At 45.0% G+C, this 22,691-nt stretch overlaps 1 protein-coding gene and 1 pseudogene across 4 annotated transcripts in view; one reads left to right on the plus strand and one right to left on the minus strand.

Moving 5' to 3' along the window:
- Positions 1-12,527, plus strand: part of SLIT1 (slit guidance ligand 1) — a 379,066-nt gene extending 366,539 nt beyond the window's left edge. For 3 of the 4 annotated variants that reach the window (XM_088449966.1, XM_088449967.1, XM_088449968.1), the window contains exons 33-37: positions 453-583; positions 1,297-1,451; positions 3,940-4,228; positions 6,965-7,176; positions 8,661-12,206. In XM_088449966.1, the coding sequence (XP_088306092.1) occupies positions 453-583; positions 1,297-1,451; positions 3,940-4,228; positions 6,965-7,176; positions 8,661-8,899 (1,026 nt within the window). In that variant the 3' untranslated portion in view covers positions 8,900-12,206. Of the gene's footprint in view, positions 1-452; positions 584-1,296; positions 1,452-3,939; positions 4,229-6,964; positions 7,177-8,660 lie in introns of all 4 variants that reach the window. The other variant, XM_088449965.1, reaches the window with a different exon arrangement.
- A 3,486-nt stretch (positions 12,528-16,013) lies between these two features.
- Positions 16,014-20,695, minus strand: LOC148501791 (uncharacterized; annotated as a pseudogene).
- Between the last annotated feature and the right edge of the window lie 1,996 nt (positions 20,696-22,691).

Genomic DNA, 22,691 nt, shown 5'->3' on the forward strand with positions numbered 1-22,691 from the left:
TGTGCACATACATCTATCCTCTGGGCGCTACAAGCTACAATGATATATGGCGCTGCCTATATTCTGTGGGCGAGATGCTACGTTACAGTAATAATAATGTCACTTCATTAACCTCGCCACCCCTCCCCCTCCAGCTGGCTAGACAGACGCGGGTTTGGACGCAGTTACACCGGCCATATTCAGGCAGATAAATTGCACCTGTGACAAGGTAGGTGCAATCTCCGCTCACTGCATCCGATGGGGCTTCTTAATACACATAGCGCCGCCGCCGGGCGTATCTGTAGGAGGCCCATTGGCTGTGACATTAGCACCAAGACGCAGTACCGGCTGCGTTAAAACACGCTCCCGCAGCTGTGATAGCGTCCACCTCTGAATCAAGCCCAATGGGTTTATGTGGATGATAGGTGACGATGATCTGCGTGTTCCCACAATTGTCGCCTTATAACCTGCAGGTCTCCACCGCTGAAGACAACGGGATCCTCTTGTACAATGGCGACCGCGACCACATGGCCGTAGAGTTATATCAGGGTCATGTTAGAGTGAGCTATGACCCCGGGAGCTTCCCCAGCTCTGCCATCTACAGGTAATACCGACACTTCCTATTTCCATTTCTTCCTGGTTTGTTCCTGATGCAGCTTCAGTCGTTTTATGAAGAAGGACAATTCCTTGTATTACTCGGGGTTCCGCACCTGCACGGTACGGCTGACACACTGCTTTATGGTGGAACTCTCAGTGCGATCGCTGTAGGTGAAAGGTAGAATTCTCTTCCCATGTCTTTAATCCCCCCCGTATAGAAAGCCCCGAGCATTGAACAAGTACAAAGGGTTCCAAGTGTGAAAGTATCACATAACAGTCTGCATTATTCTGGCACAAATGGCGGGCGCTGTATAGCTTGGTCCAGAACAACAGATACAACCGTTTATCATTCCGAAGTCTTTTGTGACTCCAAAAACCCCGAAATAAATATTGTGCAGAAAAATAAAATACCTTTATGTTCTCCTGTGTAGGGCAGTTCCGCATGTACAGTATTAGTCTGGAAAATGCAGATAAATTAGCAAGAACGAGATCCAGACACATTTATTACAAATGTCTGTCTGGGATCAGTTTGTGGTCTGACATTTCTGTCATTGTTTAACATAGAATGACTAAATCCGGGTGATTGGCAGATGGTTACGCTGTGCCATATGCCCGCACACTCTGGCTGCTTCATTTGGACTTAACAGACCGTTCTTACAATCCCCGGGAGAGTCATTATTGTTTGAATAGAGGTGTAACGAGGGTGTTTGTCTTTTCCAGTGCAGAGACTATCAACGACGGCCAGTTCCACACGGTGGAGTTGGTTACCTTTGACCAGATGGTTAATCTGTCGATTGACGGCGGCGCACCCATGACCATGGACAATTTTGGAAAACATTACACCCTAAATAGCGAAGCCCCGTTATATGTAGGAGGTAAGATGCAGAAAATGTGCAGAGCAGATTGAATAGGATTTTGAATAAAATACCAGGATGGGGGGATTAAAAAGTATACTTTAGATCATAGATTGGCTGTTCAGCTGTTGGGGAACCACAAGTGCCAGCATGCATGCCAGTCTGTGATTATTATTTATGTATATGGCAGCACAAACATCTAGAGCACAGGGCCTGATTCAGAGCCGGACGCTCTTTGAGAACGCTCGCTCTGAATCAGGGCGTCCCTGTTTTTTTTTTTAAAGATGGCCTCCTGGCTGCTCGCTAAGCTGTGGGTGACCACCCACAGCTTTAGCGAGCAGCCAGGTGATGGTCGCGATGGTCGCGACCATCGGGGCTTGCGACGAGACCCTTATGGTAGGGTCTTGTTCCCGCAAGCCCCAATGAGCTTTCGGCTCTAATAGAGCCGGAAGCTCACCCACTGACATCATTCGTGATGTCAGTGGGGCCGCCCCAAAGCGGCAGGCGTTCCTTCGGCTCCGTTTGGCCAGCCACCCCCCCCTGCCTGCCTCCAAAACAGGGCAAGCTGTCAATCACAATCGACGGCTGCCCCGCTTTGGTGCGCGACCCGTGGCGACGGAGCGCCCGTCGCTGGCCGGCTCTCGCGCATGCGCACGCCGGCTCTGCCGCAGTGGGGGGACCATCGAGCTGTGCGCTCGCGAGCGGGTCTGAATCAGGCCCACAGTACGGTGGGGAAATAGAATGGATAAAACTAAGGGGTATATTTACTAAAGTGAGAGTTTATAGCAGTGAAGATGTTGCCCTCAGATTCTAGCTATTATCTTCTAGAAGGTGCTAGATAAATTTTAAGTATAATCTGATTGGTTGCTATGGGCAACATCTCCACTTCTATAAACCCACACTTTAGCTAATATACCCCTAAGGATCAACAAGCAAAGGCACAATGCAGAGCATTTCTAAATGCAATAATGAGAGCTAAACATAATAAGGAAGACATAATAGGCAATGTAATGAGGTACAGAACAAACATAAAGTATAATACAAAAGGTGTAACAGGTATAGTTCAAGGTGCGTGAGGCGAGACAGGAGGGCCCTGCTTGTAAAGGTGCATACATACGTAACAATTTTTTGAACTATCTGCCGTTTTTTGAACGATTTGCCGTTAACTACGTCGTTATCGTTCAAAAAATCGTTCAGTTTCTGCGTTATAACGATGAACGATAATCGTTCAAGTGCGCTCCCGTTTGTAGTTCATCGTCCATTTCAGACTGTCCAACATAACGATTTTCATTAAAGGAAGAAACATTTTTCGTTCATCGTTGTAAAAATAGTTCATTAAGGTGCATACACTCGTAACGATTTTGTAACCAACGATTATTTGTCAGATTTTTCTGTCAGATTTTCCCTTGAAAAACTGAACGATTTTTTCAAGTGTAATGAACTATTTTTACAACGATGAACGAAAAATGTTCTTTCCCTTAATGAAAATCGTTATGTTGGACAGTCTGAAATGGACGAATAACTACAAACGGGAGTGCGCTTGAACGATTATCGTTCATCGTTATAACTCAGAAACTGAACAATTTTGTGAACGATTGAACGATAACGACGTAGTTAACGACAAATCGTTCAAAAAATCGTTACGTATGTATGCACCTTTAGAGCTTACAGTCTTATTCCAGACAGTGCATGGTGGGATTTGTAGTTCTACAGAAGGTGGAGTGCAGCAGGTTGAACAAGCATTATTAAGGGCTCGTAAACAGTATGTTCTGCGTACACCGTATAATAAAGGAAACTCAATTTGCACTGTAAGAAGGGTGCCGACAACACATAGGAGCATTCAGAGCAGACATTGGATAGGTGGTGTGAGACGTAACATTCTAGTCATTGAATAAATGAAAATAAAACCAATGACTTCTGTGAAACAGTCTCCTGTAGCCCAGTACACTGTCCCAGGTTACCATCCAAGAACTGTTAAATAATTTCCCAGTTACACGTTAATTATCGTTACATTCACCAAGTACAATCATATCAAATAAAGATAGTTTTAAAATACGGAATTATACAGTAAAACATCCATTTCATATGCTGTTTACTAAGATTTTGGGCCTGATTCAGAGTTGGGAATAGAGAGAGAGATAGCACTTAACTGTGTACCTGGACAAACCATGTTGCATGCCAGGGGTGTAAATACATAATTATTTTTTTGCATGTAGGGTAAATACTGGCTGCTTTTACATGTAGACCACAAATACTGCACAGCTTTATTATTACTCTACAATTTAGATGTCAGTTTGGACACCTCCCTCCCAAATCTAAATCTTTCTGCACATTTTAAATCTGCCCCACCTGCAGTGCAGCATGGTTTCACCAAGATGATCAGTTGAGAGAGAAATCTCTCTCTATTCCCAACTCTGAATCAGGCCCTTTGTCCATACAACAGGCCGAACAGGGGATATGTTTCATATTGAGTATCAGTGTTGGTTATACCGTGATGTCTGTGTTTTAGGCATGCCAGTCGATGTCAACTCCGCTGCTTTCAGACTATGGCAGATTCTTAATGGGACCAGCTTCCACGGTTGCATCCGCAATCTGTACATTAACAATGAGCTCCAGGACTTCACAAAGACCCAGATGAAGCCAGGGGTTGTACCGGGCTGCGAGCCGTGCAGGAAGCTTTTCTGCCTCCATGGCATCTGTCAGCCCAACGCTGCCAACGGGCCGGTCTGCCACTGTGAGACGGGGTGGATGGGCCCACATTGTGACCAGCAGATAAATAATCCTTGCCTGGGGCATAAGTACGTATACTATAAATACTACAGTGTAGTAACGAAAACATTTATTTAGGAGAGGTATATTTCATCCATAAACTTATTAGATGCAACTTTTTAATATTAGTCCTTCAAAACCAGCTGCAAATGATAATTGTACTCCTTTTGGCATTTTTGTGACTAGTGTACAATACTCAACCATTTTCTGTTGGCTAGTGGACATCAAAATAGCCGGTACTCCCCATTCTGTCACACCCAAGGTGCCGTGTTAGTAGTTGTTGAGTGGCAGGGCAATAGCCGGGATATAACATGGGACCACAAGGAAGAGGAGTGCACAGATGCTATGGGGGGCAGCTGTACAGACTCCTAGTGGCATCATACAATCACACCCTACAATACAGAAAGCGTTAATCATTTCAGAGATGGGGGTTACAATCTCCAGATCTTCCCCCATACTGACTTCAAATTCAGGAGTGCTCTCGTGTGATGCGGCAAGTTGTCCATGCCTTGTGGGCTACCTGTATTATTCCTGCACATTAGAAGTGCAGTACCATTCTCATTCTCTAGTCAGAACCTTGTTGTGGTCTTATAAAGGTGGATTGAGGCCAGAGCACAAGCCCCCAATTATTTCATGGTGGAGTTTAGGAGAAAAACAAAATACGCACATTTTCTTTACATTCACTTTCTTGCAATTTCAATACGAGAAGAAAACAATTATTATTTTTGGGAGATTGTCTTTGGCGCGTCAGGAGGAATGAGCAAACTAGCGCTATTTTCTGGAAACTCCAAGTCTTCTGAGAAAAACAACAAGGTATCATTTGTGTGGGTGCTGCATGAAGACATGGCCGATAATGTTACAGGTGATGTGGCCCATCACAAAAAGCGCGACAGTAGGCTCAGCACAAGGGTGTGAAAGGGTTAAACCCTCGATCGCAGCCCAGTGTTATTCTACGTATCTTGTTCTGTTTCCTGGCCGTCACTCAACTCAGACGCCCAATTGGAGTTCAGGTTAGGATAGGAACAACATCCGATAATCGCAGGGACAGAACAGTTCTGGAACCCTGCGGGAGTAGTTACGTAGTATAGGGGGGGGGGGGGGGGTGATTCAGTCTCAGACAGTAATGTTATCGCAGCTGCTAAAATGGTAGCAGCTGCGATAATACTATTATGGTAATGCAGCAGGAGGCATGACGGCTCCTGCATGGATTACTGTTCCGAGCTGAATTCATGGACGGTATGCAGTCGGCATCCCGACGGTCTAATCCCGGCAAGGGTCTAATGACAGGCGTTGAAATCCTGACACCTGTCATTTTACCTACATTGGAAGCCCAACGCCCGACATCCCGAACGAAGGTAAGCCGGGCCTGGACAGCCGTGCGGGGGGGGGAGGGTTAGGTTAGGGGCTCCCGGGGGGGACTTAGGCGCCCCCCCCCGGGAGGGTTTGGCTAGGGGAAGGGGGGGTTGGGCACCTCCTTCGGGAGACTTAGGTTTAGGATGCGGAGAAAGGGAGGTTAGGGTGAGGCACTTGAGGGGGAAGGTTATGGTTAGGCACCCCTCAGGGAGGCTTAGGGGAGGGGGGGGTTAGGTTAGTAAATATTAAAATACTTGCCTGTTGGGATTAGAACCGCCGGTCTTCCAGTGTCGGGATTAGAACATGCGTCCGGCGGCATTTCATACCGATCCCTTCATGGACACAGAATCAGATCATGTGCGGGATCCTCGGCCGGCTAAGTGACCATGGGATGACTCAAGCCGACCGCCGCAGATGCACAAAAGAGGCCAGAAAATATCCATCAGCCGACGGAGATTGTGGCCTCTTTCCTCCCCCGCAACGCCGACGACACACCTCTGTTTGGGGAATCGGAGGCCGCCGCCTGCCCTTCCCAGCCCAGAAAAGGCAGCAGGCTGTCAATCACTGGTGGTCTGTTATCGGACTGCATGCGGGATCACAGACCTGTACTGCACATGCGCACAGCACCGGCCATCAGAGACGTGCACTAACCATCGGGTCAGCGTGCATCTCTGAATAAGCCCCTATGTGTGAGCACTTGAAGCAGGACTTTATGAAAACCCAGATGAAGCCAGGGGTTGTACCAGGCTGTGGACCATGCAGGAAGCTCTTCTGCTTTCATGTCATCTGTCAGCCCAATGCTGCCAACGGGTTGCTATGCCACTGTCAGACGGGGTGAAAGGGCCCCCATTGTGACCAGCAGATAAATAATCCCCTTGAAATGCACCCTTGGCAGCACCCTGTCTTCCTCTGGTCCTGCTTAAACTGTAGATGTTACATGCAATCTGTTAGCTCTCAGTCTTGGCTAAACTCAAGGGTTCACCTCTTTATTAGTAGATGCTGATTTCATATGAAGTCAATTTGTGGTGACTGGCCCTTTAAGAGACCATTGTGGATATGAATACTGTGGGTCACTGCGATATATTTTCGGATGTATAAATCCTGTTTATATATGAAAGTATGTTTGGGCAGGTGAGACGAATAGAAATAGCTTAAACACGCATGTAGACCATTTCCTAGGCGAGCACAGGGGGGTTACAGGTGTCACTTCTGACACGCACCTGGCACTGCTGGCTCATTGCCGTGTTCTGGGATCTGTAGGATGATCCGGCCTGACCTTTATACAGTACATAATAGGTTCTATGTATACTGTATGCAGTATTTGTACATGTCAAACCCCTGTGCTTGCTCTTGTGTTTCTGTCTCTCTGTAATTGTCCTGCTCCCATGTGATAATGAGCCCTCTCTCGCCAGGTGCGTACACGGGACCTGCATGCCCCTGGATTCTCTGACCTACAGTTGCCTGTGCCAGGATGGGTACAAGGGTGCCCTCTGCAACCAGCAAGGAGAACTCTATAACCCCTGCAAGAATCTGCAGTGCCAGCACGGGCGCTGTCAGATCTCCGACGCGGGCGAAGCGTACTGCGAGTGTGAGAACGGCTATGTGGGTGATGTCTGTGATCAGGGTGAGTAACGGCTATGTGGGTGATGTCTGTGATAAGGGTGAGTAACGGCTATGTGGGTGATGTCTGTGATCAGGGTGAGTAACGGCTTACGATGCTTCCGTGCAGGGAGCCACTAAGGGAACAATAGAGATAAATAGCAATCATTTCATGTAACTTCCCTTATTCTCGGTGCAGGGCCTGGGGAATGTTTCCCCACTAACATGATAGGCCCCATCAGCCAAGTGAGCCCATGCCCGCAATATCTAGAGCAGGGCTAGGTGACGTGCAGCACTCCAGCTGTTGTGGAACTACACATCCCAGCATGACATGACACAGTTTTATTATGCCATAACAGCAAAACTGTAGCAAGGCATGCTGGGATGTGTAGTTCCACAAAGGGAGCAAGGCCTCAGTGTTGTACGTCTCTTATTAGGGTAACCATGTGTTTAAGGCGCTGTGTTTGCAACAAAAAGCAAACTGCATGCCAAAAACGTAATGTAACTATGCTTGATATGCAAATCACATAATAATCTGCGCTGGACGCATTTACGTAGCTTCATGAATACATCCACAATGAGTAAAAACAAAACAAGAAACTTCGCAATGACAGAAGTGTCAGCTGTCTGGGCTGGCTGCAATGTGATTGGCTGGCAGTGAGATGGAATCCTGTGGTTTTCCTTGTTTGCACATCCATAGCGATTCATTGAATATCTACTGATGGGGTGTTGTACAGCTCTATTCGGATCAATGGTCCATTCATTTACTTGTACTGCACAACCCCATTGAAACGAATGGACCATTGGCATGAATGGAAAACTACAGCACCACACTAGTGTAACCCTTCATGATAACCCCTGATAGGCATGTGCACAATGTTCTGCCATGGAGATAAAAGGAACTCAGATAGATATGGAACAGGCATACAGTGGAGTTCATTTTGTGATGCGCTTACATGCTCTGCACTTCTGTTAAAAAGGCGCATGAGCTTAAATACCAGCTTGTATCAGCCCATACTTAGTAAGCAGCTTGTGCAATATGCCTCCCTCATCTGCCCCCTCCCTTTGGGCTTAGCACCCCTAGGTGGCAGTTAGTGAAGACTGACACCTCTGTGAGTGTGAACTTGCCTAACCGATGAGGCAAACATGGGCAGGCTGTTACTAGAGAAACCATTTCCTTAGTAAGGCCCCCGGTCCTGTACAGCTAGGGCAGACTGGGGCAGGTAGGGGAGGGGGCATTTTTGGAAACCAGCATTTTTATACAAGAAATAATTAAATGTATTTACTGTTCCATCACACAATCACTACAATACCAAACGCTGCTGAGCACTAATGTATCAAAGAGCATGATCCACTTATAAGAGCGATGTCCCCGTTTAATCAGAGACTTAATAAACGGTGTTTAATATAAATATCCAAATATTGGAAATAAATGATAGAAAATAAGACGTACCATGGGTATACTGAATGCTGTCATTTATGTTTTTTTGTATGCTTTTATCCTCACAGAGTCGGAGTGCAGAGCCGAGCCCAGCAGGGATTACCACCAAGTGCAGAGAGGATATGCCATTTGCCAAACGACGCGCATGGTGCCCAGCGTAGAGTGCCACGGGTCCTGCCACAGTCAGGGCTGCTGCACAGGGTTCCGCATGAAACGCAGGAAGTACACTTTCGAGTGCAGCGACGGCTCCTCTTTTGTGGAAGACGTAGAGAAACCCAGCAAGTGCGGCTGCTCCCAGTGTATGTAGGATCTCGGCGGACTGAATTATTACTAGATCGTACCACACCGAACAAGCGAGAAGAATAAGCGGACAATACTTTCTGTAAAACCGGACTTCGCTTCCCTTTCAGATGTGTGAACATCTTAATGTCTGTGGCATTCTAAAAAGAAAAAAAAATTATATATGTATAAACAGCACCTACTACATGGAGAGAGACACACACACACATGCTGACTGGTTGTATAGTGTTGTAATCTTTTGGAGAGGTATAGAAGGTATATATGTAGAGGGTAAGATGTGTAGATAGAGATTTTTAAAAAATAAAAAACCAAAAAACACAAAATGTATTTATACACAATGTGGATAGATTTACACGGAGTACGAAGGAAAGCTTTATGTCTCTTTGTTTGGTAACCATTGTGACAGTATTGCCTTTTTTTATTATTATTTTATGTTTGTATAGCACAGAATGTTCTACAGATATACTTTCCCGTTCTCTAACCTCTCCTAGGGCGAGATAACCGTCAAACGTAGTGGGGCATCACATCACTGTCATAAAGCACTTTCTGTTATCTGTGAAACGCGTCGGAGCAATGTGGGTTTCCTGATATTTACATATAGTTCATATGTAGCATAATCTGCATGGCAGGATTTACCATAGACCCAGAAACCATGGATTCTGGCCCATGTTACGTGTAGGTGGCACCAAGACAGAACTATCCTTCACGCGTTTCAGTGTTAATAGATCATTTCATCGTTTTTGGGGTTTTTTTTGTATCGTCCATTGTGTTTTAAAGCTGTGAGCGAATTAGGGGAATCGGGAAGCGGTACTTTAGAAAGAAATCCCTTACAGGATGTTTCTGTGATGCTGCCTGGATTTTGCCCTCATAATCCATTCTTAATAATTTGATTTTACTTAACTCACTAACTATTGGCAAGACGAACTGTAGTCGGTCCACCTTACGCCGGAGTGCTGTAACATGTTAGCACAACTGTTTGTTATGACACTTTGCGCACATCCTATCCTGCAGCATCTGATAAAGGGCTCTTCTTTACCCCCCAATTTTACACCTTCAGTAGACAGGGGGGAGGGGGCATAGCAAAATATTGCTCACAGGTCTTAGGTACCACTATAAATATTGGATAGTTTGCGGCATCTGACTGGTAATTGCAGAGATGATATAGCTGTAGTTTTGTGACCAGTGACAGAAAGGACCTGGCTGGTCATACAGCCGCATATTGTATTAATAGCTTGCCAGACATAATCAGTGGGTATACACAGTGCCAATGCAGCAAGGGAGAAAAACCCTTGTCTACCCTGCTTAAATATTTGAGATGGCTGAGGTGACAACCTATGTCTCCAGCTGTGGTTTATCTAGTGGTCCCACCACACCCTGCCAACTTTTGTGGGTCCTCACCAGCTGCCCTGTCTACACCTGGGCCAGTTTTACCTCCAAACTGTTCTCCTCCTACACACCTTGTGGTCCCTTCCCCAATGTAACCAACCCATGTCACTATTTACCAAAAGCCGTGCTCCCCATTCGAGTGCAAAATATTTAAACCCCGCAGACCATGGCATTTAAAACTTCAGTGGAGACAGACAAGGACATTCATGAAACCTGGCTCACATGACAGTAACATAACCAAGTACACATACAAATATCCTCAAGGAGGAGATGGGCTCCTCTATAACAAAACCCTGTGCTTAGTCAGAGACCTATACATGCATGCTCCCTTATAGCTCATTAAAGTAATCAGATTTCGCCCGCCAGCCCCATTGACTCTGTCTGGCGGAGAGCGGTGGCTGTGATTAGCATGCTAATCGCCAGAGACATACATAGAGCTTCTGTTGGAGGGGCGGGTGTTTGTGATGGAGTAACCCCTGAGTATACTTCAGCTTCAGTCTGACATTGCACCAAACCATTGTATTCTATATTTCAGATATGCTTTTTATGTAACAGTCTATTGTATACGTATTTTTGTGTTGTATTATTGGATAGCTGCAACTGATCATCACAAGTCTCGCCCCCGTCCGCTGTTCCCGAACTGCTAAATGTATGTCGCTTACTTACACTTTATAATGGGATGGTTCCGAGACAGCTGTGAGCGGCCATACAAGCTAGGCCTCATGTCTAACTGGTGTTTCTAAATGTGTTTACATGCATTTTTAATGTTTGCAAAATTCATGTAAATGGACCTGACGTTTTTACCTGCTGTGTATTCTGTACCGTAGAGGTAGCGGGTTTCATAACACTTGTTTGCCTCTTTCAAATGCATTGGAAAGCCTGCAATGATCTCTTGAACACTCGTAAAAACACTACTTCTCTACAGACAGTATCGCTAACCGGCATTTTCACTCAAGGAAGGTCCCGGATTCCAATCACCCGCAGCAACCAAACACAAGATTGGAGTTCGTTATATGAACGTGATTTGATTACTATTACGGTTACATTATTTGTCCCCTGCAGCACTTTCATCCATTGCTGACACATACGTAAATTTGGTAGCAACAACAAGCGTAGTATGGACCCGGCCTGGAAAACAAAAACACAGGTCATTTGGGCTCTGACATCTGTTGCTTAATACCTGTTACTGACCAATAATATTCCAGGAGAGTGAACCTAGATAATATAGGTAGACGGATTCTGTTGTTGCTTATTGACTAACCTGTTATACAGGGAATTAAGTAATTATCTGCACCTCACTAGCATATGTTAATATATAATTTAGTGTGGACCCGTCACAGTGGAACCTGTCATCTTTTGGGCTAAACTATTATTTAGCCCAGAGGTTCCCAGACACAGTCCTCAAGGCTCCCCAACAGCTCAGGTTTTAGAGATAGCCTTGAAGTTAAATTGACTGAGGTACTAATTAAGTCACCTATGGTCAAGCATGGATATCCTTAAAACCTGGGCTGTTAGGGTGCCTTGAGGACCGTGTTTGGGAACCTCTGATTTAACCTATAGATTAATTAAGAAGCAAAGTGCCTCAATGATTTCACTTGGCGAATTGATAGGCTGTGCATTCCCAATGATTTTGTAAGAGCCCACAAGATGGCCGCCTCCGCTGTCTGGAAGTGACGGATCCACTTTACACTAAAAAGTTGTTTTGTAGAGACTGTCCTGATGTTGTTAGACGCCGTATGACAATTCCCTATGGCTATATGACATCTCAATGGTTTTTGTTGGTGTCTTAAGTGTTTTGCAAATCCTGATTTTTTTTCTTTTTACATTTTGGGAAAAAAGAAAAATTCTGAAACGTGTTAGTTTAGTGATGAGGTCATTCTGCAATGCCAGTAGGGGGGTGACACTATTAAACTTTTACTGGTGATGAACCACTCTCGTAGACTTGTTGATGATTGTAATAGCGAAAGAATTTCAGAGGGATGAAGCTGAAATGACAAAATGGCGTAAAATGATCTGTTTAAAGATCAGAGCAGTCACATGGGAGGCGTTTACCTTCCCGTGTACGGTTCTAATTGGGTACAATGAATAAACGTGTTCAACTATTTTGAAACTTTGTGAGACATTCCCACATTTCGTTCAAAAGTACAAGTAAAAGCGTAGTTCAAGATCACTACTTTAACCTGTTCCGTGCTGACATTGCCATTTATATTTACTTTAAAAAAAAAATTATATATATTTTTTTCTCCTACTATCTTGTTAGCCAAATCTTTCCTATAAAGTGGTTTTGTCCTCTGCCAATAGCAGCGGCAGCCATTTTGTGTGCTGAACCAATACCCAGTCTGTCTTGTCACCAGGGTGTAGTGACATCACTAAGGTGCTCTCCCTTTGTGATATCACTAGTGCCTAGTAACTTGGATTGCAGAGGCATGATGCCTCAGTGACGTCACCAGATTCTTGGTGAATATTTGCTCCGCCCACAAAATGGCCGTCTCTATTGTGTGTACGTGATAAGTACCGCATCTGCAGCAAGTTGTGTATGATCATCCCACGTTCTGTTCTGACCATGCTGACTGAGGGGTGTTTCCATCACTAAAGGCATCAATGTGACGCTTCAAATTGTGCCAAAAGACAGTTTCACTAGATAGCATACACTGCGCAGGAGGTTTTGCTAAAATGTATAATTATTCACTGGGGGCATAGGCCTTTTTATTATGAGGGCAGCGTGTATGGTTCACATGGGTCCATGTGGGCCCCGCCCCGAACACCCTGCACTTAAAGCAGTGGTGTCAAACTCGGGCCCTCCAGCTGCTGTGGGACTACATATCCCAGCATGCCCTGCCACAGTTTTAGCATGCCCTAATAGCAAAACTCTGGCAGTGCATGTTGGGATGTGTAGTTCTACTGCACCTGAAGGGCCTAAGTTTGACACCCTGCACCTAGAGTATGCTTACCTAGTGCCGGCAAGCGGGTCCCTCCTCCGCGATGCCATCTTCCCAATGACATATTTGATCCTTTGCTCTCTTGTGCGCATTCGTCATCTTCCCAAACATGTTACTACTCAGAGGAGGGGGAACGCTGCACACAGGACCCCTCGTGTGTTAATGTGCCCGAGTGAGGGGCTGATAAAGAGCTGGATGAATCATGCGGCAAAAATGGAGGCGTGAAATGTGGCTGAAAACTATATGTATTTTGTGCAACTTGCAATGCTTCTGGAGGTAGCACCCCTGTAAGAGTACCAAATGCGCCAGTTTTACGCCACGAGAGAGATCAGTCGTATCCGAGTCTTGTTTACGCCTGGAGTTGCGGCTTCACAGTGCTATTAGCGATTGCTAAGGTTACAGGACCCAATTTACGTTCCCTATAGTATTTTAATGAAGTATCATATACATATCTGCACAGTGTTATGAAGAAACACCAGGTAAAATACAATTAAATGCAGGTGCAAATACAACATTAAAGTGCTAATTAAGCTAATTTAAATACAATCATCCATTTTCCTTCCCTTTAAAATAAATAAATAAAAAAAAAAATAGATTTCCTGCAGAGGACAGATTGCACATAATAAATAAGGAAATAGATTCCAGCAGCCATTCTAATAACAGCAGCGATAGTATCAGCGGGAGAGGCCAAGACGCAACCAGCCAACCAGAAGCAGCGGACAATCAGCAGTATCTTGCATCCGGTGTCCAGCACCGGCCAGTTATTGGCTGCGTATTTGCCATCTTTCTTGTGGTCTACATGGAACATATTTTCATGGACACGCCCTTACTGCTCTCACCCAATGTTTGGAGCCCCTCACCCCCCACTCCGCCTCTCCAATATAAGGAGTTGGAGCTAAATGCCTCCCAATCTACAGCCACCAGATATGTACAAATGTTTTATGCAGGAGATAAATGCACAACGCACATCAGCCCTGAATGTGCTTCACCAGTGAAAGTGAAACGGTTTCCTAATCAGTGTCATTATAATATATGGAAGTACAGTGTGTAACACCTGCAGAGTGCTGCACTAACAAATTCACACAAACCTTGTGGATAGAAATAAAATTAAAAAAAAACTAATTTTTAAAATTCACCATCTAAAATAATTAGGCTGCAGGTGATGGGAAGTGTTGGATCTTGGCATTCTCGGTAGCGTACAATGAGCGCTAAGTCCCGCTGAAACTGTATGTCAACATGGTTTAATATTCTGTCCTGTCACCTGGAGATATCATGCATTAATGAGTACATAATAGAGGGCCTCACATAGACTTACCGCATGTTACTACTGGCCCTGGTGACTTCTCCATACAGCAAAGATACATAAAATCTGCACAGCAAGTAGCCTGTCATCGTCCAGTGCGGAGGGGCAAAGTATATCTGGAATAAAAGGAAGAACTCTCACATTGTACCTCTTTGCTACATTATTGTTTTGTAACTCATTAAAGGCAACAGCAAAAACGAGAATAATTAGAGGATTTGACATATCACACAACTGATGTTATGTAAGTGCTGAAATCGGTCCTCAAGGCTCCCCAACAGTTCCGGATTTAGAGATATCCATGGTTGTGCATAGATGGTATAATCAAACGGACAGAAGTACTAATTAAGTCACATGTGCTTAAGTATGGACCTCTTGGAAACCTGAACTGTTAGGGGGCCTTGAGGACCAAGTTTGGGAGCCACTGAGCTAAATTATAGTAGGCGAAAGCTTAAGGTCACGAAACGCGTTTAACTATTCTACAAAACACAATGCATGAGCCGACACCCTGGTATGAATATTTGCTGGTGCAAAATGGGTTTAAAATCAATCAATAAATATATAATATGGGAAAAAAAATTGTCAACATGTATAATTCAGAGGAGGGCGCAGTTGCCGTAGCGTTTGCTGCTTTTGTTGCAGCCGATACTGCATCTTTATGCGAATGCTGAAGGCTGATGGGAGTTCTATTGAGGTGCCCACTGTGCGTTAATTTGCCGGTGTGCCTACAAAAACGCAATTTTGGTGCAACACTTTAGATGCAGTCACTGACACGTCCGCGACAGGTAACCACTCCCCAGTTACCGCCCATAAACGCTAACTGATATTGCTTGGATCTCTGTGCAATTTCAATCTGTGCCTCCAGGCGGTAAATATTGTGACGCATGCACAGAGGTAAAACATTGTGAGCGTACAACCACCCCCTCTATGCACACTGCGGTGAAAGCAGTCTAACATGACGTAGTGATGTCATTGGATTCCAAATTTGGGGGGAGGGGGTGTTTCTGAAGCACTTTGTATACATCCCTAATACACCTGTTCATTCACTTGAGTTATTTGATTTCGTGTAGAACATATCAAACATAGCAGGAACCAGGTTATTGCAGCCTACGGCGTGAGGCTCCTATAGCAGTTTTTTTTTTTTTTAAATAAAAAAACAGTACCCTTAAAGTTTTATCTAATAAACACAAAATGGAGTAGGGCTTTAGTAAATTCAAACAAGTCATCCACAGGGGTGTCCATCCCTCGTCTGCCCCCTGAGGCCTTGCTGGTCATCACCGGTCTCTAACTGCTGTAGCACCGTGGCCCCCAATTGGAGTGTTGCTCTTGACTATCTTCTTATCCTAAATAGTGATTTTCATAAGTGGTTATTTTAATTAGCTGGAAGAATGAACGCTTGTCTCTACCGGGATCTGTGTTAGTTCAGGAACTCTACAGTATTTGTAAACTGACGCGGTATTCGTGAGAATGTGACTTGTCAGGAACTAGACGCGTGACTAAGGCAAGAGGAAATTGGTTCCACCTACAAAAACGGATTCTGTGTGAATTTCATAGGCGGATATTATAGAAGACTGTAGAAATCCAGATATATTATTAAAGTGCTAGAACAACGTCAATCCATTTTTATACCATTATTCAATTTAAAAAGCTTTTTTTTTTATTGTATTAAGTAAGTTAAAATGTCCTTTTTATTTTAATTAAAAAAAAAATTAATTCTGTACCTCTTACAGTCGCCCTTTATTTTCCCCATGCAATTTTAATATGAAGTGCGGATTCTATCAGAAAAATATGTATAATAAAAAAAACTATTTGCATCATTATGACCCCCACCCAATTCACTTTACTGGAGAAACCTGGAGATCTCCCCCCAAAATTGGGAGTCTCCCAGAAATTCCAACAGAGTAGGCAAGAATGGAAGAACTCTTATTTACTATTATACAAATTGGGGAACAAAGAACATACAAAAGTGGGGATCCTCTCCTCCTGATCTTTTATAGATTAGCCCCCACAGATTTACAGAGCTCCCTTGTCAAATTTAAAAGGTATAAATAAAAACATACACAAAAATCTCAGACATATGACAATCTAACCACACTACAAACTCTAAAGATAAAAACCAGAAAGAGGACATGCTACATACCCAATACAAAAACCAATCAAGCTCAGGACCATAACGAGGGATGTGCATCAAGGTGTAAGGCTGAGGAGGCGGCAAGTTCAAGGCCCTGAAAGCTCTCTGCAGCCCACCACCCTATTCCACCTTGCAATTAGAAAGGAGCCCCCCCGCTACATAGGTAGGATACCCCTGGAGTCCATCTTCCCTCTCCCAGTGCTCACCCATCACTATGTGACATTATGGGATCAAGGACCTGATTCAGATCCGCTCGCTGTGAGCGATTTTCGCCCATCTGCGCATGCGTATAATTCGCAGTGCACGTGCGCAAGCCATTCATTGCGATCTGATTTTGGTTGCTCGTAAGCCACTATCAGGTCGTTACGTTGAGTGACAGATAGCGCCATTTGTGGGTGGTAACAGGGGAAGGTACTTGTGAACGGGGTAGTGGTGTTGCAAACGCAGGCGTGTCAGTCCCCCAAAACACCGTTTAAAGGGTATGCATAATTAGCAAAGTAGCGTCATTGTACACGTTACCTGCATGTATTTCAGCCCGCACTGATCGGGCTGCAAGCTGCTCCGATGGCTCTCGATGGTCCCGAATAACCATACATTTTCCGGAGATGACGTGTGTTGCGAGTGGCAAGGGGGCGTCTTCTCACAGTTGCGAGCGCACTTTGCCATAACTCGCTAACACTCAGTGGGCGTCCATACGCGATGCAGTGTGAGCACTTAATATACATATACGGCCCCTTTTAGAAACATAGAATTTGACGGCAGATAAGGACCACTTGGCCCATCTAGTCTGCCCCTTTTCATGTATCCTTTAGGCAACTTCAACCCTATTTGCTGCTTACGTCTCTTAAGGATATTCTTATGCCTATCCCAAGCGTGTTTAAATTGTTCCACTGTATTAGCTTCAACCACATCTGATGGGAGGTTATTCCACTTATACACTACCATTTCTGTTATGTAATTTTTCCTCACATTTCCTCTGAGCCTCCCTCCCCCCAGTCTCAGTGCATGTCCTCGTGTTCTTGTACATCTCTTCCTTTGAAGAATGTCTCCCTCCTGTCCCTTGTTAAAACCCTTCATGTATTTGACAGTTTCTATCACGTCCCCCCTTTCCCTTCTCTGCTCCAAAATATACATATTTAGATCTTTTAGTCTTTCCGGGTAAGTTCTGTGCTGTAGGCCATGCACCATTTTAGTTGCCCTTCTTTGTACAGTCTCTAATGCATTTATATCCTTCTGGATATATGGCCTCCAGAACTGAACACAGTATTCTAGATGAGGCCGTACCAAGGACCTATACAGTGGTATTATCGCTTATTTTTTCCTGCTACTGATTCCTCTCCCTATATAACCAAGCATCAGACTTGCCTTCCTCATTGCTTTGTTATATTGCTTACCTGCCTTCAAGTCATCTGAAATAATGACTCCTAAATCCCTTTCCTCCTCTGTTTTTTATATTATAGTGTCCTTGATACTATATTTAGCCTTTAGGTTATTGGGACCCAAGTGCATGATCTTGCATTTTTTTTACATTAAACTGTAGTTGCCATGTTCTTGCCCATTCCTCTAGTCTACCCAGATCCTCAGTCATTTGTTTTACCCCTCCTGGTGTGTCTACCCTGTTGCATACTTTTGTGTCATCTGCAGAAAGGCATACTTTCCCTATAATATTATTTGCAATATCACCAACACAGATATTAAAAAGCATTGGCCCAAGTACTGATCCCTGGGGTTACTCCACTGGTTACCTTTCCTTCCCGTGAATACTCTCCATTTACTATAACTCTCTGTTTCCTATCTTGCAACCAAAATCTTATCCATTCAACAGTCATAGAATCCAATCCCAAGCTTTCCAGTTTGTTTATCTGCGATGCGGGACCGTGTCTAAAGCATACATGCCTACCCTCCCGGTTTTCGCGGGAGGCTCCCGATTTTTCGGGTAACCCCCCGCACCCCCGGAAGTGTAGGCATTTCTCCCGCATTCTGCCCACTTCCTAGTGAAGTGGGCAGAATTAGGAGAATACCCGCGGCAATCGCGGGTCTCCGTGAAGGGGGCGGGGCTTAAGCTGTGATTCTGCATGAATCACAGCATTTGGCCCCGCCCCCTATGTAAATTGTGCCCAATCGTGGCAATTTTACCGCGAGGGGGCGGGGCTTAATGACGTAAATCGGCAAGCCCCGTCCCCGTCGGCCCCCTGCTGCTTCTCTTACCCGGGCTTCTCCCGGGAAGAGAATATTAAAGGTAGGCAACCCTGGTCTAAAGCCTTACTAAAGTCTAGATAAGCTACATCTACGGCCCCCCCTTGATCGATTTCTTTTGTCACCCAGTCAAAAAAGTCATTAAGATATGTTTGGCATGATCTCCCCTGAGTAAATCCATGCTGTTTGGGATCCTGTAAATTGTTGGATTTGAGATATCCCACCACTTTCTTTTAATAGTGTTTGCATTATTTTTCCCACTACTGATGTAAGGCTCAGTGGTCTGTAGTTACTGGTCTGTAGTCACTGGTCTGTAGTCACTGGTCTGTAGTTACTGGTCTGTAGTTACTGCTCTGTAGTTACTGGTCTGTAGTCACTGCTCTGTAGTCACTGGTCTGTAGTCACTGGTCTGTAGTCACTGCTCTGTAGTCACTGCTCTGTAGTCACTGCTCTGTAGTCACTGCTCTGTAGTCACTGCTCTGTAGTCACTGGTCTGTAGTCACTGCTCTGTAGTCACTGGTCTGTAGCCACTGCTCTGTAGCCACTGGTCTGTAGCCACTGGTCTGTAGTCACTGGTCTGTAGTCACTGGTCTGTAGATACTGGTCTGTAGTCACTGGTCTGTAGTCACTGGTCTGTAGTCACTGGTCTGTAGATACTGGTCTGTAGTCACTGGTCTGTAGTCACTGGTCTGTAGTCACTGGTCTGTAGATACTGGTCTGTAGTCACTGGTCTGTAGTTACTGGTCTGTAGTTACTTGCTTCTTCTTTGCTGCCACTTTTGTACAGTGTTATTACATTTGCTCTTTTCCAGTCCTCTGGAATAACTCCTGATACTAGTGACTGGTTGAATCATTCTGTTAATGGTGTTATCAGGACCCCTTTAAGCTCTTTTAGTATCCTAGGATGTATCCTATCTGGCCCCATAGATTTATCCACTTTCAGTTTAGAGAGTTCTGTTAGGACCCTCTCCTCTATAAATGATATTTTATGTACTTAATTTTTATGAATGCCTCTGCACTTAACTGTTGCCCCTTCCCCTCTTTTTCTGTAGTGAATATATGAACAAAAATAATTATCTAGATGTTCTGCTATTTCTTTGTCTCCCTGGATCATGGACTCACTCTCTGCCCTAAGTCTTATTATTCCTCCATGTGACTTCCTCCTTTCACTTATACTTAAAAAAAGTTTTGCTCCTTTTATCTACTGACTGGGCCATTTTCTCCTCAGCTTCTGCCTTTGCCGTATCACCTTCTTAGCCTCCTTCCTTCTGGCAAGATACACCTCTTTGTCATTATTATTTTAGGTCTGCTTATATTTCCAAAAAGCCATCTTTTTTAATTTCACACTAGTTGATACCTGTTTTGTAAACCGCACTGGCTTCCTTTTCTTGGTGCTTTTCCTAACCCTTGTAATACAAAGGTCTGTAGCCTTCAGTATTGCATTTTTTATTATTACCCACCTCTCCTGCACCCCTTCCAAGTTCCTCCAATCTGCCACTGACTCAGTAACACATCTCTCCATCTCTGCAAAGTCAGCCTTCCTAAAATCTAACACTTTTGTTTGTGTATGGCATGAATTGGACCCTGTCTTTATACTAAACCATACTGCTTGGTGATCACTGGATCCTAGGTTCTCACCCACATTTACATCCGATATTCTGTCACAATTTGTGAGTATCATGTCCAGAATAGCATTTTTGCAAGTGGGCTCTGTCACCAATTGTTTGAGATATGCTCCCAGCAGAGAATTTAGAAAGTGGCCACTTCTAGAGGAACTTGCAGCAGACACCTCCCAGTTTACATCAGGTAAATGAAAGTCTCCCATGATTATGACCTCTCCTTTTAAAGCCATTCTAGTAATGTCCTGCAATAGGTACTTATCCAGTTCCCGACCCTGTGCAGGTGGTCTATAGATCACCCCAGTGCGAATTATGTCCTTGTCCCCCGTTAAACCTTCTATCGGATGAGGTGTTGTCATGTGTGCAAACTAGGGGTGTGCACCGGCCACTTTTCGTGTTTTGTGTTTTGGTTTTGGATCTGGATCTTTCTTCGTGTTTTGGATCTGGATTGGTTTTGCCAAAACCACCCTTCCGTGTTTTGGATCTGTATTTTTTTTTTAAAAAGCATAAAAACAGCTAAAATCACAGAATTTGTTGGTTTCTCTGCTCCTATGCTATTATTAACCTCAATAACCTTAATTTCCACTCATTTCCAGTCTATTCTGAACACCTCACACCTCACAATAGTGTTTTCATGTCCAAAAGGTTGCACCGAGGTAGCTGGATGACTATGCTAAGCGACACGAGTGGGCGGCACAAACACGTGACCCATCTAGGAGTGACACTGCAGTGGCAGACAGGATGGCAGTTAGAAAAACTAGTCCCCAAACTGTACATAATGCAAAGAAAAAAAAGAAGTGCAAGATGGAATTGTCCTTGGGCCCTCCCACCCACCCTTATGTTGTATAAACAGGACATGCACACTTTAACAAATCAATCATTTCAGCGCCAGGGTCTGCCACACAACTGTGGCTGAAATGATTGGTTCGTTTGGGCCCCCACAAAACAAGCTGGCAATTAATGTGTCCCTGCACAAACTGGCTCTACGGAGGCAAGATGTCATCCTCATCCTCCTCATCCACCGATTCCTCACCCTCTTCAGTGTGTACATCCTCATCCTCACAAAGTATTAACTCGTCCCCACTTGAATCCACCACCACAGGTCCCTCTGTACCTTCTGGAGGCTGGTCTCCCTGGAAGAGCTGATAATTCATTTTGATGAACATCATCTTCTCCACATTCTGTGGAAGCAACCTCCTACGCCTTTCGCTGACAAGGTTCCCGGCTGCACTAAACACTCTTTCGGAGTACACACTGGAGGGGGGGCAACTCAGGTAAAATAGAGCCAGCTTGTACAGGGGCCTCCAAATTGCCTCTTTTTCCTGCCAGTACAGGTATGGACTGTCTGACATGCCTACTTGGATGCTGTCACCGATGTAATCCTCCACCATTCTGTCAATGGTGACAGTATCATATGCAGTGACAGTAGACATGTCAGAAATTGTTGCCAGGTCCTTCAGTCCGGACCAGATGTCCAAACTTGGTACTGCCTGCCCTGCATCACCGCCAGCGGGTTGCTTAGGATACCTAAGTTTTTTCCTGGCAGCCCCAGTTGCGGGAGAAAATGAAGAAGGAGCCGTTGACGTGTCACGTTCCGCTTCAGCTGACAGTGTGTTCACCAGCAGGTCTTTGCACCTCTGCAGGCTTGTGTCGGCCGGAAAGAGAGACACCACATAGGCTTTAAACCTAGGATCAAGCACGGTGGCCAAAATGTAGTGGTCTGATTTCAACAGATTGACCACCCTGGAATCCTGGCAAAGCGAATGAAGGGCTTCATCCACAAGTCCCACATGCCGAGCGGAATCGCTCCGTCTTAGCTCCTCCTTCACTTTCTCCAGCTGCTTCTGCAAAAGCCTGATGAGGGGAATGACCTGACTCAAGCTGGCTGTGTCTGAACTGACTTCACGTGTGGCAAGTTCGAAGGGCTGGAGAACCTTGCACAACACGGAAATCATTCTCCACTGCGCTTGAGTCAGGTGCATACCCCCTCCTTTGCCTATGTCATAGGTGGATGTATAGGCTTGTATGGCCTTTTGCTGCTCCTCCATCCTCTGAAGCATATAGAGGGTTGAGTTCCACCGCGTCACAACCTCTTGCTTCAGGTGATGGCGGGGCAGGTTCAAGAGTGTTTGCTGGCACTCCAGTCTTCGGCACGCAGTCGCTGAATGGCGAAAGTGGCCAGAAATTTTTCGGGCCACCCAAAGCGTCTCCTGCACGCCCCTGTCGCTT

This window comes from Taudactylus pleione, unplaced genomic scaffold (genome assembly GCF_031769625.1).
Source record: "Taudactylus pleione unplaced genomic scaffold, aTauple2 ptg000502l, whole genome shotgun sequence".
NCBI classification, from domain to species: Eukaryota; Metazoa; Chordata; class Amphibia; order Anura; family Myobatrachidae; genus Taudactylus; species Taudactylus pleione.